The sequence below is a fragment of the Oryx dammah genome, unplaced genomic scaffold, assembly GCF_014754425.2.
Source record: "Oryx dammah isolate SB20612 unplaced genomic scaffold, SCBI_Odam_1.1 HiC_scaffold_5, whole genome shotgun sequence".
Taxonomy (NCBI): domain Eukaryota; kingdom Metazoa; phylum Chordata; class Mammalia; order Artiodactyla; family Bovidae; genus Oryx; species Oryx dammah.
This window is the reverse complement of record NW_024070189.1, coordinates 101660992-101676290: the sequence shown is the minus strand read 5'-3', so window position 1 is coordinate 101676290 and position 15299 is coordinate 101660992. Positions and strand designations below refer to the sequence as shown.

The window sequence follows — 15299 nt, the reverse complement described above, 5'->3', positions numbered from 1 at the left end:
CCAACTGCCCACCCTCACCACAGTGGCGGGGACTCACCGACGGCACGGAGGAAATCACCATACTGGGCGAAGGTCATGAGGGGCTCGGGCAGCTCCCGCAGCCACTGCTTGAGCACCCCGGTGATGGCGTGGATGGGGAAGTTCTCCAGTTTGACTGCCACGGGGTCTGCAGGGTGGGCGCACGGGCCAGTGAGCATAAGGAAGGCAGGCGGGCTGAGCCTGGAGCCCCAGGTGGTGCCCTCCTGCCCTTGACACTCACCCGTCTCCGTCCCCTTCCTCCCCCAACACCCAGCTCCCACATGCGTGCTCAGTTGTTCAGTCGTGTCTGACTGTGACACCATGGACTGTAGCCCACCAGGCTGCTCTGTCCATGGGATTTCCCAGGCAAGCATACTGGAGTGGGTTGTCAATTCCTTCTCCAGGGCATCTTCCTGACCCAGGGATGGAACCCAGGTCTCCTGCACTGGAGGCAGACCCTTTACTGTCTGAGCCACCGGGGAAGCCCACCCACCCCCCTCAGCACCCACCTGTCTGCAACGCCTGCCGGAGCTCCCTTGTGCGGTTGGCGGCACCCGACTTGCGGTAGAGGCCCTCAGTGTACAAGCCATGCATCTCCACGTGTTCCAGAAGCTTCTCCAGCACGATGGGCACTGAGACCTTGTCGCTGGTCAGGCTGTCCACGCACACGCCAAAGTGGCCCAACTCAGCGCCTGGTTCGGTCTGTGATGGGCAGTGGGGACGGGTCAGGCCTGGGCTGGCTGCCTTCCCTGTTATCCCCTGGGCCTCCTCTGTGGCCTCCGTCCCTTCCCTGCCTCTCATTCTCCCCTGCAGACCTGCCAGAGGTGCTGGGCTGGGGAGGTCCCTTGATGGTCGCTGGCAAGGGGTCTCTAAGTGAAGTGCCGCAGCGCAGCACTGAGGACCCCACCTCCCCTGTGTGCAGGGGAGGGGTCTCCCTGCCCCTGGTGGCGGAGGAGTGGGGCCAGGGTCTGAGATGCACACACAAGCCCGCCCCCAGCTTTGGGGGGGCCCCGGGAGCTGACAGGACCTGCCCCCCGCCGCCAGCTCTGCGCTCCAGCCTGATGACCAGCCTTTCCCCCACATCTCTCAGGATGGCCTCCCTCGGGTGTTCTGGAAAGTTCCCAGCCTCGGCAGGCTCACCTTTTTCCAGCACATGATGGAGCAGGTCTGAATCTTGTGCACACACTTCTTGTGGCAGGTGGTCTTGCACACTAGGAGGTCATGGTGGGGGTGGCGGGAGAGGGTGGTCACCAACAGTGCCTCAGGGACTCGGGGTCCTGCGGCTGCCTGTCCTGGGGTCTTGGGACAGTGACAACCACCTGGGCATTTATTATGGACGTGAGGTGGCAGGCTGCTCCTCACACGGGCCGAGGGGAGAGAAAATTACCCTGGCCTGGAAGGAAAGCCAGCCCTGACTGGTTCTGGCAGGAAGACAGATGTGCTAGAGGCCTGTCTGACCCGGCCTGGGCTCCAGGGGACGGCTGGATTCCCACCCAGGCTTGGTCACCTCCTGGCTGCCCGACTGGGGGCCAGCTGGGTCATTCTGGGCTGCACTTGTCTCTCAGGGCCCCTGTGGGGACTGACTGGTTTTGCCTGGCACATGAGGAGGGGCTGGCAGTTCAGGCAGTGAGGGCAACAAGAACAAATATGGCCCAAGGGGACCTGGCTACGGAGCTGGGGGAGGCCTTGGGGTCAGCTGAGGACCGGCCTCTGGCCCAGCACGACAGTCGCGGTAGGGTACGAGTGGGTGAGGCGCGGCCTCACTGCCCTGTGGTGAGGGGCACTGTTCTTTTTTTCTGTGTATTTATTTTTGGCCACATCCTGTGGTATGTGGAACTTCCCTGACCAGGGATCAAACCTGTGCCCCCTGCATTGGAAAGGCAGAATCTTAAACACCAGGAAGTCCGGGGGCGGTGTTCTGAAAAGACTGGCCCTGTAGCTGGGGTGAAGCCCCACAGTGAGGGGCTGGGGATGCAGTCAGGGGTCAGAGGGTGTGGGGTGGGTGTCCGGGGGGGCCCTGGGGGTAGGCCAGGGGGTGCGGTGGGGCAGGGGGCAGGGGAGGGGCACTCACCGCTGCAGAGCAGGGCCTTGTCCATGAGCCAGATGTATGAGAGGCACTGCTCACAGGACTGGGGGATGCTCACTTGGTAGCTGACGAACACGTGTCCATTGTGCTGCAGGACCTGCGGTGGCGGGGGGGGGGGTGCTGAGTGGGCAGGGGGACCCCCGGAGGCACCGGGGCGCCACTTGGTGGGGACGCCTCCCATGGCATCTCAGGATGGGGATCCCTTAGGGCTGGGTAGGAAAACGCATGTTTCCCTGGGTGCGTGCGCATGCGCGCACACACACACACCCGTGCACGTGAGAACACACATACTCACAGCGCGTTCCTGCTTCCGCTTTTTCTTCTGAGCTTTGCTCTGCTGTGAGAGAGCACAAAGGCCAGGTCTGCGTGGGGCCCCCTGGGGATACTCCCCGTCCCCAGTGACGTGCTGGCACAGGGACCCTCCCGCACCCAGAGCGGCCGCACCCACCTTGGGAGGCTCGAAGTCGTTCTTGGTGTACCCACGGGTGAACTCGTCCAGCAGTGACTGGAAGAGGTTGAGGACCAGGTTGGTGTCCTTCTCGCCGCGCTCGGCCGTCAGGCTGCTCACGACGATCTGGTAGTACTCCATGAGGTCCTTGTAGCCCACGTGGATCTTCCCGTTCTGCGGGAATGCAGGCTGTGACCCTCCCATAGGACGGACGGATGGCAGCGTCCGGGCTGGGGAGGGATGGAGGCAGCCTCGGGGCCCCTCCCCGGGGCGGGGCTGCACGTACTGGCAAGGAGTACATGGTCTTGAGGTGGCTCCGGAACTTCTCGGTGGCTTCGATGAATAAGCTTTCAATGGCAGTCTTCTGGGAACGCAGGTCATTCACCTGGAGATGGAGAGAGAGACCCGCTGACCCCGCGTTGCCTGGAGCCAGGCATCTGGGTGGTCACCGCTCTGCCCTGTCCCAGGTCCTTGCCTGGCTCCCCTGGGAACTATTCGGGCCCTCCTGTCAACCCTGGTCTCTCTGGGATCACTTACTGTGGGTGTTGAGCAGCAATCTTGGCTTCCCCAGCTAGGTGCTGGGAACACTTCCCAGTTGTGAGAACCAAAACCATCTGCAGATGTTGCCAAGTGTCCCCTAGGGGCAGACTCAGCCCTGGCTGAGAAACCCTGGTTTAACGGGGCCCTTGCTGCTGCCCGGCACAGGTGCTTACTCCCGGCCACAGCCCAGGACTGGGGCTGCCTCACATAGCCTGATCATTTCAAGATGCCTCCCCCTTTGATGGGTGTCTTAACCCTTTATTGTTCCTATCAGCCTGATGGCTCCCTCTGAAGCTCTCAAATGCTGCTCTGTTGGCTGTGGGGCTGCCTGAAACTGAGGTGTGAACACTCCTGATTTCACCTTTACTGCACACATGTGACTTAGTCAAGTCAGTTGCGATCCCATGGACTGTAGCCCGCCAGGCTGCTCTGTCCATGGGATTCTCCAAGCAAGAGTACTGGAGTGGGTTGCCATGCCCTCTTCCAAGGGATCTTCCTGACCCAAGTATGCAGCCCTCATCTCTTACTCCTCCTGCACTGGCAGGTGGGTGCGTTACCCCTAGTGCTACCTGGGAAGCCCCTCTAGTACACAGTAAGTGCTCAGTCATTGCCTTACACTGAATGCATTTTGTAAAAAAAAATTTTTTTTTAAATTAATTAATTTGCCTGTGCTGGGTCTTGGGGGCTTCCTAGGTGGCTAAGTGGTAAAGAATCCACCTGCAATTTAGGAGATGTAAGAGAATTGGCTTGGATCCCTGAGTCAGGAAGATCCCTGGGAAAAGGAAATGGCCACCCACTCTTGCCTGGAAAATTCCATACACAGAGATTGGCGGGCGACAGGCCACGGGGTTGCAGAGTGTCGCACACAACCCAGCATGCAGGCAAGCTGGGTTTTAGTTGTGGCGTGTGGGATCTAGCTCCCTGACCAGGGATTGCACCTGGGCCCCCTGCATCGGGAGCTCAGTGTCTTAACTGCTGGAACACCAGGGAGGTCCCCAAAAGTGTTCTAGGTAAAGTAATTTGTGCACGATCAACTGCAGTTGTGTGGTAGGGCGAGGAAAGGCCACAGGACCTAGGAACAGCCTGGTGGCACTTGTGTGTCTGCTGTTCCACTTAAAAGGTTATTCTGGAAGCCAGTGCTCCCTCACCCGGAGAAAGCAGGAAACTGCCCCCAAGGGCCGCCGTGAGACAGCAAACCGAGTGTCTTCAATCGGCAGAGCTCAAGCGCCCTGGGCAGGGACTGCAGAAATAGATGCATCTGCCGGGCGCCCAGCCCACGTGACATGCCCGTGTACTCTGGACGACTTCAGCGGGTGAAGGGTGGTGCTAGGCCCCAGAATCAGACACTTCGGGTATGACCGGCTCCTCACACTGTGCAGTCCTTGTAGTGAGGAACACATCTGCCGGTGTGTCAGTATGTGTACAGAACAGGACGACTGCAGGCTACAAGTGATCTCATGGGAATCCTAGCTGGGTTTTGTAGAAAACCAGCAGATGCCAAACACAGACAGAAGCATGTGATCTCCAGAACCTTCTATGTGTTGGAACCATGGACCTGGCCTTTCTGTCCCCACACGATAAGGGCTTTGGACTGGGGCCGCTCTGCGTGGGGCCCCCGCCCCCAGCGTTCCCAGCCCAGGGCCCCCACCGCCTACCTTGTTGAGCAGGAATTCATCCAGGTACTTGAGCTCATTGGCGTTGGTGATCTGGCGGAACACGGACTCTCGCCACTTCTCTGACACCGTGATTTTGCCAATCTTGAGGTTTCGGTTCTTCTTCCCTTTGCCTCCTGGCTCCTTGGGGTGCTTCTCACCTGTGGCATAAGGGTGCTGGTGGCCAGAGGGGACTGGAGGGGTGGGGAAGTGGGCAGGAGAGGCTGGTAGGCTTGGTGGGTTTCTGGGAGACGCGGTCACCAGCATGGGGAACTAGGGCCCCCACGCCCCGCACACTGAGTTCTGTAGCCAGAAGGTGCCTCTGGGGATGGGGACCAGCCTGAAACCGTGTGACCAGGGCTGGCCCACAGCTGACTCAGGTCTCCACCTGGGATGACCCTCAGTGGACCCAGGGGCTCTGCTCTCCGTCTCTGAATCTGGGAGTCACCAACCTTCTAGATTCTTCTTTGTGGTGGCAGCTTCCAGGATGGCTTGCCCAGGGATGGCGCCCTCTGTCTCTTCTCCACCCTCTGGGCTGAATTTCTTATCCTTGTTCTTGTGAAGGAAAAGTCTCTTAAACGCAGATCTATAGGAGAAAATAGGGGGCTCTGCTTAAGTCTCAGGAAATGAAGGCAGATTTGAGGCCAAAGGAAGGGTCAACCTGCTGTTAATGAGAAATAGCCCTTTCACTGGTTACCACTGGCAGGGGATCCCATTACAAATAAGGTTGGTTTGTGTGAACCGACAGGGGAGTCGGGTGAAGAGATACCGAGCAGATGTCACAGTGTGACCCCATTTTCACGCGTAAAGAAAACTGGGGACTTCCCTGGTGGGCCAGTGGTTACGAATCTGCCTTGAAGTGCAGGGGATGTGGGTTCTGTCCCTGGTTGGGGAACCAAGATCCTGCATGCCTCAGAGCAGCTGAGCCCACTCGCTGCAGCTACAGAGCCCTCATGCTCTGCAGCCCTTGAGCTACAACTAGGGAAGGTCATGTGCCACAGCAAAGAGTCTGCACAGCCAAAGAGAAAAAAAGAAATCCCCCTCTCCTCCCTCCCCCAAGATATTTTTATAGGCACAAGGTTTCTGTGGGGGGACTCAAAGAATAAACCCAAAATCATATACTGTGGATGCTGGATGTGTGATGGGGTGAATGATGACCACTCGCCAAAGATTTGTTCATGTGCTAACGCTCAGGGCTTATGAGCATGACCTTATCTGGGAAAAGGGTCTTTACAGATATGACCACGTGTTGTGGACTGAATGTGTCCTCCTAAATCTGTACACTGAAGCCTAACTCCCAGTGTGATGCTGTGATAGTTTGGGAGGTAATTAGGTGATGAGGGTGGCGCCCTCATTAATGGGATTAGTTCCCTTTTAAGAGACCCCAGAGAGCTCCCTTGCCACTTCCTCCGTTTGAGGACGCTGTGAAAAGGCCTCTATGAGCCATATACCAAATCTGCTGGCACCTCGATCTTAGACTTCCAGCCTCCAGCTCAGTCTGTAGTGTTTTGTTACAGCGGCCTACACGGACTAAGACACTGAACAAAGGATCTTAAGATCCTGAGTCATCCTGGATTCCCCATATGGGCTCTAAAGCCAGTGACAAGTTGTCTTCATAAGAGACAGAAAGGGACTTCCCTGGTGGCTCAGTGGTAAAGAATCTGCCTTCCAATGCGGGGGACACAGGTTCGATCCCTGGTTGGGGAACTAAGATCTCACATGCCTCATGGCAACTAAGCCCATGACCGCAACTACTGAGCCTGCGCATAGCAACTGAGACCTAGCGCAGCCAGGAAAAAGAAGAAACGGGAGAGGAGAAGAGTGTCACGTGAAGATGGAGGCTGAGACTGGGGGAGGGGGTGCAGCCACAAGCCAAGGAGCGCCTGCCGCCCCCAGAAGCGGGAAGAGGCAAGGAGGGGTTCCTCCTTGAGATTCTTTGCAGGAACACACGGCCGTGCCCACGCCCTGATTTCTCACTTCTGGCCTCCAGAAAAACGAGAGAGTAAGTTCCTGTTGTTTGAAGTGTCCCTGTTTCCTGTACTTTGTTTTGGCGGTGGGGGTCTCCCCAGAGTCGGGGGCTCTCTCTTCCCACTGCAGTCCACTCCTCACTATCCTCAGGCTCGCATTCAGTGTTTGGATCAAAGCTCCCCAGTCCCAGGGCCCAACCTCTCTGCTCTGCGAACCACCTACATCTCTGTGGCAGGGGCTTTTTGGGGATAAAGCTGTAACCCAGATTTTGCAATTCAAAGACCTGGAGGGTCCCCTGACATGGGGATGGGGGTGCTGGGAGCTAGTAGGTTCCGTTCGTGCGTGCTGACTCGCTTTGGTCGTGTCCGACTCTGCAACCCCATGGACTGGAGCCCACCAGGTTCCTCTGTGCATGGGATTCTTGAGGCAAGAATATTGGAGTGGGTTGCCAGGCCCTCCTCCATGGGATCTTCCCGACCCAGGGATTGAGCCTGAGTCTCTTATGTCTCCTGCACTGGCAGGTGGGTTCTTTACCACTGGTGCCAGCTGGGAAGCCCGGGAATGACTCCATAAATGGCCAAAGGACACTGCCTGTGGCCTCAGGGGGGGTGGCCCACACTGTCTCCAGGCTTCAGTGGGAATCATTTCACCCCGATGCAGCAACAATCTGTGCTCCATGTGGGTTTCTCTTCATGGAACTGCCAAGTAAATGCCCCCAACTGAGCTTCCTAAGTGTAACTGGCTTATGGGAATTCCCTGGCAGTCCAGTGGTGAGGACTCGGCACCTTCACTGCTGAGGGGTCAGAGTCAATCCCCGGTCAGTGCACTAAGAGCCTGCAAACCAAGTGGCCAAAAAAAGCAGCAGCAGCAAGAGCAGGACTGGCTTAGGAGATTAGACTGCTGTGGGACTGAAGGCCCTGGACACGCTGGGTGTACCCAAGCCCCCTTCCCCCCAAACCCTACACTTACTTAGACTCAGCAGGGCCTGGGGACAGGCTGGCATCTGTCCCTGAGGCTGCGTCGGCCGACTTCTTTTTCTGGATGGCCAGCTTCTTCGTGCTGGGCTCCCCATCTGCTTCTGCAGAAGGCTGTAGGGGAGCGGGGCTGGGTGAGCAGAGGCAGGCGGCCTCGCTAGAGGGAAAGCAGGGATTCCCCTGGTGCCACCGTGCCTTCTATCCACCGTTCGCTTCTGGTGGTGCCAGGACAGCTGAGATGGAAGTGGGCTTGGACCCTCAGGGGTGGGAACCGCCGCCTGAAGCTTTACCTGAGTCTTAGTCTGGGATGGGGACAGGAGGAGCTTGGAGACGTCACTCGCGGAAAAGGAAACGCGCCTCTCCCTGTGAGATCACAGAAATGCGGCTTTTACTGACAAGGGGGAGCAGGAGACGTTTGGGGTTGTCAGGCCTGGGGGAGGGGTGGTGCTCCTGCATCTGGTGGGTGGAAACCGGGGATGCTGCTCTGTACCTCATGGGGTTCAGGACGGCCCCCACCACAGAGATGGAGCGGCCCCAGAGGCCTGTCATCCCGGGGCCAAGAAAGCCTGTCCTGGCAGAAGGTCTGTGTCTTCCTCCACCTCTTCTTTCCTTTGAAGAAGCCAGCCTCTGCGACAAGGGGCTGGGTCTTGGAGTCACTGATATTTATGATATTTAGCTTACTAGGGATCCAGGGTCTATAGTTTTTCCAGTAGTTACATATGGATGTGATAGTTGGACCATAAAGAAGGCTGAGGACTGAAGAATGGATGCTTTTGAACTGTGGTGTTCAAAAAGACTCCTGAGAGTCCCTTGGACTGCAAGGAGATTGAACCAGTCAATCTTAAAGGAAATCAACCTTGGATATTCCCTGGAAGGACTGATACTGAAGCTCCAATACTTTGGAGCCATGTGACATGAAGAGCCAAAGCATTGGAAAAGACCCTGAAGCTGGGAAAGACTAAGGGCAGGAGGAGAAGGGGGCGACGGAGGATGAGATGGTTAGACGGCATCACCGACTCAATGGACATGAGTTCGAGCAAACTCTGGGAGATGGTGAAGGACAGGGAAGCCCGACGAGGTGCAGTCCATGGAGTCGTGAAGAACTGGCCACAACTTAGCAAATGAACAAGAAGAAGAAGGGGTCCAAGTGTGTCGAGAGCTGCTCCTGCAACCGCTAGGTGCATGCGCGCAATCACCCCCACCCTTTGATGAGGAAACTGAGGCCCAGGCAGGCTGCAGAGAGGGGAACCTCAACCCGAGGGGCCACCCCCCACAAGCCTGGAGCTGGGGGAACTCAACCCGAGGGGCCACCCCCCACAAGGCTGGAGCTGGGGGAACCTCAACCTGAAGGTCTACGCCCGACCAGGCTGCAGGCTTTCTGTGTGAATAGCAATCATTTGGGCAGGGGCTTCGTCTTTCCCAGCCTTCCCTCCGGCACCCTGCTTCCCTGGGGTTGCTGCCCACCTGGTGTCAGCTCTCGGGCACTGAACCACACGTTTCTGAGATGTACGACGCTGTGCATGGCTGTACAGCCACCCCCACTTCCCCAGCACCCCCAGCCCTCGCTCGGACAAAGGAGGGTGCAGGCTTACTCTGTGGGTGTGAGGGTGGCCCCTACGGCCCGGTGCCGCTCGCTGAGGTCCAGGGACTGACTCAGCATGGTGTTGCTGCCCGTGGTCATCAGCTTTTTGCCCCGCCACAGCTCCACGGCGTTGGCCAGCCGCTCAGTGTCAGGATCCCGGTACCGCTGAATCTGTGTGGAGCCTCCAGGACTGTCGGGCCTGTCTTGGGCCCTGGGGCTGATCCCCGGCTTGCTCTTGTCCTTGGGGGTCTCCGGGGTGGCACTGGGACCCAGCATGGCAACCCTGCTGTCCAGGGCCAGGCTGGTGGGTCGTTCCTTGTGGCTGGGCCTGGGGCTCCCAGCCTGGGCTTCTCCCGAGTCTGGGCTGCTCGGCGGGGCCTGTGGGGTCACCTGAGGCTGCTTCTTGGGGGCCGCCACCTCCATCTCAGTCCTGGCATCCGAAGGGCTTTCATCTTCCCTGCCCTCCTTTGTGTCTTCCGGGAGGCTCTCCTCTGACCCTGGGACAGCCTTTCTAGAAAGTTCTCTGAGGGTGTGCTCGTCCTTGCAGGACTGGATGTGCTTGTTCTGGAGCTTCACATGCTCCAGCCCCCGCTGTCGCCGAGACTCACGCTTCTCTCGGCTGCGGGGCACTTTCTCGCGACCTTCAGCCGCGTGTTTCTGGGTTGGGGGCGCCTTCTCCATGCTCGGGACCTCCTTCTCAGGTTGGCAGCTCTCGGCTGGGGGAGCCCCGTCGTTGGGCCATACCTCGGGCTCCAGGTCCAAAGGCTCGCCCTCCGTGGAGGGTTCTAGGCCCTGCTCAGGTTCTGGGCCAGCTGCTTGGGCCAGCCTGGCCTCGGCAGTTTCCTCCTTAGCGGCTTGCTCGGCTTCCCTCTCCTTCTCTTCAGCTTTCTGCTTCTCCTCCACCATCTGGCTGAAGCTGGTGGGGTGGGGGAGGAAAGGAGGTGGGTTCAGGAGCAAATCCACCCAGGGTGGTGGGGAACCCTGTTCCACCTGCAGGTACAGGGCTGGAGGGCCAGGCTCCCCCTCTGCCCAGGGGTGAGACCCTGGCCCCCAGAGATGCTTCTGGAAAGGTGGCCCCATCCTCAGCCAGGAAAGGGGGAGACACGGAATAGACTCGTGTTGCCATGGGCACTGCTGCCTAATGGGTTCAGTGAAAAAAGTTAAAAGTGCTGGTTGCTCAGTCGGGTCCAACTCTATGGACTGTACCCCATGGACTATAGCCCGCCAGGCTCCTCTGTCCATGGGATTCTCCAGGCAAGAATACTGGAGTGGGTAGCCATTTCTTTCTCCAGGGGACTTTCCTGACCCAGGGATTGAACCTGGGTCTCCTGCACTGCAGGCAAATTCTTTACCATCTGAGCCATCAGGGTTGGGGGGCCTTTATTAGGTTCGTTGCAGGAGGGATCTGTTCGGAACTCCCTGAACTCCTCTGGGGCCCCTGGCCTGGTGGACTCCCTGTGAGTGGGGACAGGGGGCCCCCCTGAGGGTTGGTCCTGGTGAGCCCAGGTGTTCTGCTCAGCGGCTGGGGGTGGGCAGGTGCAGTGGGCGGAGGGGGGGTCCTCTGGCAGAGACTGAGGGCCACCAATGGTGATCTGGGGTTGCCACAGGTGCCACTGCCAGCCCCTCCTCAGCCTCCCTGCATCCAGACAGGCACATCCTGACAACTCTACTGGCCAGGTGGTGTCTCAGGTAGCACCTGAGTGTTGAGTGGGTGGAATGTTCTGGGGGGTTGGGTGGGGGGGTGCTTGGTCCCATTCTGCTCACCTCTTGCGCTGCAGGTGCCCCCGGCAGAGGCTCTGGAGGCGAATGATGCTCTGTCTCTGGCGCTGGTAGGCTGCCCGCTGCCGGTAGCCCCTCCACGCGGCCTGGAGGAACACGGCCGCCTGCGTCCTCTCCAGTGCCCGGCGGACGCGGTAGGACCGCCAGCAGGCCTGAGAGTGGAGGGGGCGTTCAGGGGCTGGGTGCGCGTGGCCCCGGCCAGCCTCGCCACCCACCCCACGGGCCCCCCCGGCACCTGGATCGTGATGGCCGCCCGCCGCGTCTGCAGGAAGTGCCTGCGCTCCAGCACCATCCGGAACCAGCTCTGCAGCAGCAGGATCTTCCGCACGACCTCCCGGTGCAGTGTCTCCTGCAGGGCCTGCCGCTCGGTCTCCTTCAGAAAGACCTGGGGGCGGGCACAGGAAGGGTCGGCAAGGCCTCCAGCACCCCTGTACTCGGGTCTGCTCAGCCCACTCGGCAGCGAGCGAGACCGAGCTGGTGTACTGACTACTGACCTGACCAAGAGGAGTTTTTTTTTTTTTTTAATACATGTTGAGATAGAATTCCCATAACATAAAATGAACCATTTAAAGGGAATAATTTGGTGGCATTTAGTACTTTCATGCTATCGTGCAGCTGTCACCTCTATCCAGCTATGAAACATGTCATCACTCCCAGGGGAAACTCCGTATCCATTAGTAGTCACTTCCTAATCCCCCTCCCTCAGCCCCTGGCAACCCCTAATGTGCTCTTGTTTTTAAATGTTTGGGGGTCACATCACACAGCATGTGGGATCTTAGTCCCCAAACTAGGACTGAACCTGCACCCCTCGCATTGCAAGTGCAGAGTCTTAACCACTGGACCACCAGGGAAGCCCCAGCTTTCCGTTTTTATCGATTTACCTGTTCTGGACATTTCATATAAACTGGATCATACACCATAGGACCTTTCGTGCCTGGCTTCTTCCACTCAGCATAACATTTTCAAGGTTCATCCACGTAAGTGCATTATCAGAGCTGACTAAGATTCCACTATGTGAATGGGCCACGTTCTATTTATTCATCATCTGCTCAGGGACACACGGGCTATTTCTACCCTTTGGCAACTGTGACTAGAACCGTGCCGCTATGAATGCACACGTACTAGGATTTGTTTGCACATATTTCAGTTGTTTCGGGTTTATATCTGGCAGAGGCACTGCTGGGTCACCTGGTAACTCTACGTGATTAACTTGCTGTGGGGCTGTGAGACATCACAAAGGTTACTGACCAGTCCCTTGAACACTTTGTGCTATGGTATGATGGTTCCTAGCCTACAAATGAGAAACTGGGGAACTGATGCCTGAGCCCCACACCTTAGGTCTGTCCCTCTGCCTTCCAGGAAGAAATAATGTGCTGCACCCCAAGAAAAGTACTTCCTCAGCAGACCCCTTATTTTCCAGGGAGTGGCGTGGGCTGTGCGAGGACCCCGTGTGGAGTGGAAGGTATGGGGACCAGGGCCCTCTGAGGGCTGCGACTGCGGACCTTGGTCTTGCCGATCTGGTAGCTCCTCTTGTCTACGTCCATCTTCTCCAGCAGGGCAGAGATGACCTCCCTGCAGGGCTGGGCGTTCTTTGGGAGGAGCACCTGGAACTGCTCCGTGAAATCCTGGGTGGTTTTGGGTGAGAAAGGAGAGTCTCCATGAGGGCTTCTGCCACCACAAAGAACAGGGCTCCAGCAACTCCCCAGTCAAGGCGTTTCCAAAGCCACAGCTTGGATTGATATGAACAGTGTTGACAAAACTGAGATCTGGGACTTTGTGAAACAGTCTGAAGCTTAAGCAAGACTCCCGCAGACACGGAGTGCTGGATCTTTCAGTCAGGGGGAGAGTGACCATCGTCACGAGGACCTGCTGGCTGCTGGCGTTGTTGGGGGAGAGCCAGAAGATGAAGCTGACTTTGGGGGGCTCACAGTCTGTGATTCATTAGAGGGCTGAACCGTAGCTGAAGTATGCTTTTTTTTGACTGCATGGCACATGGGATCTAAGGTTTCCGACCAGGGACTGAATCTGCATTCCTGCAGCAGAAAAGCAGCAGCCTAACTACTGGACCACAAGGGAAACTCCCAAGGTATGCCCCCTGACCTTTTCTTGGCCATGCTGTGCAGCATGTGAGATGCTATGCCCCCAATCAGGGAACAAACCTGTGCCCCGGGCATTGGGAGCATGGAGTCTTAACCACTGGACCATCAGAGAAGGCCTGGTATGCCCTTTTAAGTAAACAGTTATGCTGAATTTTTAATAGCCAATCATGAGTGAAACACACCAGCATTTTCTCCCTTTTCGGCAATTTGCCTTTCCTGCTTATGCAGGTCAGAAAGATGATATTCCCATTTCTGAGGATGAGAAGAGGGAGGCATGCCACAATGAAGCCATGTACCTGAGGCCACACAGGTAAAGCTGGAGTGGGGACCAGGGGCTTCCACCTCTAGGTTCAGGCTCAGTGCTCACTCAAGCACTACACAGCTGCTGCCAGCTCCCCGCATAAGCCAAGGGTTCTCCACCTGGGCTATGCTAACCCCTGGGGATGTTTGGTGTTAAATGGAGACATCTTGGGTTGTTAGAACTCAGGGGATAGTGTTCCTGGCATCTTGTGGGTGGAGGTCAGGGATGCTATTCAATACGCAATGGTGCACAGGGTGGCCCTCACCACAGAGCATGCTGCTGCTGCTGCTAAGTCACTTCAGTTGTGTCCAACTCTGTGCGACCCCACAGACGGCAGCCCACCAGGCTCCCCCATCCCTGGGATTCTCCAGGCAAGAACACTGGAGTGGGTTGCCATTTCCTTCTCCAATGCATGAAAGTGAAAAGTCAAAGTGAAGTCGCTCAGTCGTGTCCGACTCTGTGTGACCCCATGGACTACAGCCTACCAGGCTCCTCTGTCCATGGGATTTTCCAGGCAAGAGTACTGGAGTGGGGTGCCATTGCCTTCTCCCCACAGAGCATGACCCAGCCCCAACCATCAGTGGTGACATAGTTGAAAATCTGTTGAAATTTCGTCTTCACCAGTTTGGTGTTACTAGTGATTCTCTGGTTTCTAGAAAGCCCAGGGACCCTTAAGTCATTTCCTTGGGTCTCAGAGGAGCCTGGTAGGCTGTGGTCCATGGGGTCACTAAGAGTTGGACACGACTGAGCAACTTCACTTTCACTTTTCACTTTCATGCATTGGAGAAGGCAACCCACTCCAGTGTTCTTGCCTGGAGAATCCCAGGGACGGGGGAGCCTGGTAGGCTACCGTCTACGGGGTCACACAGAGTCGGACACGACTGAAGTGACTTAGCAGCAGCAGCAGCAGCAGTTTCCATATTGGGAAAACTGGAACCAGGGCCCCCTTGCAGCTGGCTGGCAGAATAAAAGAGCTGGGTATAAAAGTGTCTATTACAAGCACAGAGACAAGTCAATATCTTGTAATAACCTGTAATGGAAAATAATCTGAAAAAAAATATATGTGTGTACGTATAACTGAATCACCTTGCTGTGTACTTGAAACACTGTATGTCAACTATATTTCAAAATATATATATTAAAAAAAAGTAAAGATTGGAGAAAGAAAAAAAAAGTGCCTATTACAGAAAATGCTCAATAAAGGGCCAAGTTGCCCAGGGATCTGCTCGTGTGATTTGCTCTTCCCTGTTTGGTTTAACAAGCCTCCTGTGAGGAACTAGGGCCCCCCCCCCAACTATGAGAAAGAATGATCTGGTATAAATACCAACAGTTATTGTTGTTAGTCTCTTAGTCGTGTCTGACTTTTTTGTAGACCCCCATGGACTTCAGCCCGCCAGGCTCATCTGTCCATGAGATTTCCCAGGCAAGAATACTCAAGTCGATTGCCATTTCCTTCTCCAGGGGATCTTCCCTACTCGGGGATCAGTATCAGGGTGGAGAAACCCTGATGGAAAGTAACCTGCCAGGCTCAGGCTCCAGAGAAGGGTTCTCTCTGGAGGTGGCCAGTGTCCCAGATAGCCATACGTGTGCATGAGTGTATCCTACCTGAAACGTGTACTTGGCGCTGTAGCCTGACCTCCGAATCCGCACAGTCTCCAGCATGCCTGTGTAGCGCAGCTGCTGCAGCACGAGCTCATCATCGAAACACAGCTCTTTCTGAAATGCGATTGAGCGATCAGGGAAGATGTATGCAGGTGGCTGGGGACAGGCAGCCCTGGGAGGAGGTGCTGATTCCCATGTGACTGCCATCCCTCTGGACTACAGATATGGATGCAGTCAGCGCACACCCATG

The 15299-nt window shown here is 56.7% G+C and overlaps 1 protein-coding gene across 3 annotated transcripts in view; it reads right to left on the bottom strand.

Moving 5' to 3' along the window:
• The window catches only part of MYO9B (myosin IXB), a 105579-nt gene that overhangs the window by 6072 nt on the left and 84208 nt on the right, over positions 1–15299 (bottom strand). For 2 of the 3 annotated variants that reach the window (XM_040241073.1, XM_040241074.1), the window contains exons 19-34: positions 15053–15163; positions 12550–12672; positions 11283–11432; positions 11033–11199; positions 9279–10184; positions 7977–8049; positions 7682–7800; positions 5197–5330; positions 4748–4938; positions 2839–2937; positions 2553–2726; positions 2400–2441; positions 2090–2201; positions 1159–1229; positions 528–720; positions 38–166 (exon numbers count right to left, since the gene is read on the bottom strand). In XM_040241073.1, coding sequence (XP_040097007.1) covers positions 38–166; positions 528–720; positions 1159–1229; positions 2090–2201; positions 2400–2441; positions 2553–2726; positions 2839–2937; positions 4748–4938; positions 5197–5330; positions 7682–7800; positions 7977–8049; positions 9279–10184; positions 11033–11199; positions 11283–11432; positions 12550–12672; positions 15053–15163 — 2794 coding nt within the window. The remainder of the gene's footprint in view (positions 1–37; positions 167–527; positions 721–1158; positions 1230–2089; positions 2202–2399; positions 2442–2552; positions 2727–2838; positions 2938–4747; positions 4939–5196; positions 5331–7681; positions 7801–7976; positions 8050–9278; positions 10185–11032; positions 11200–11282; positions 11433–12549; positions 12673–15052; positions 15164–15299) is intronic. The other variant, XM_040241072.1, reaches the window with a different exon arrangement.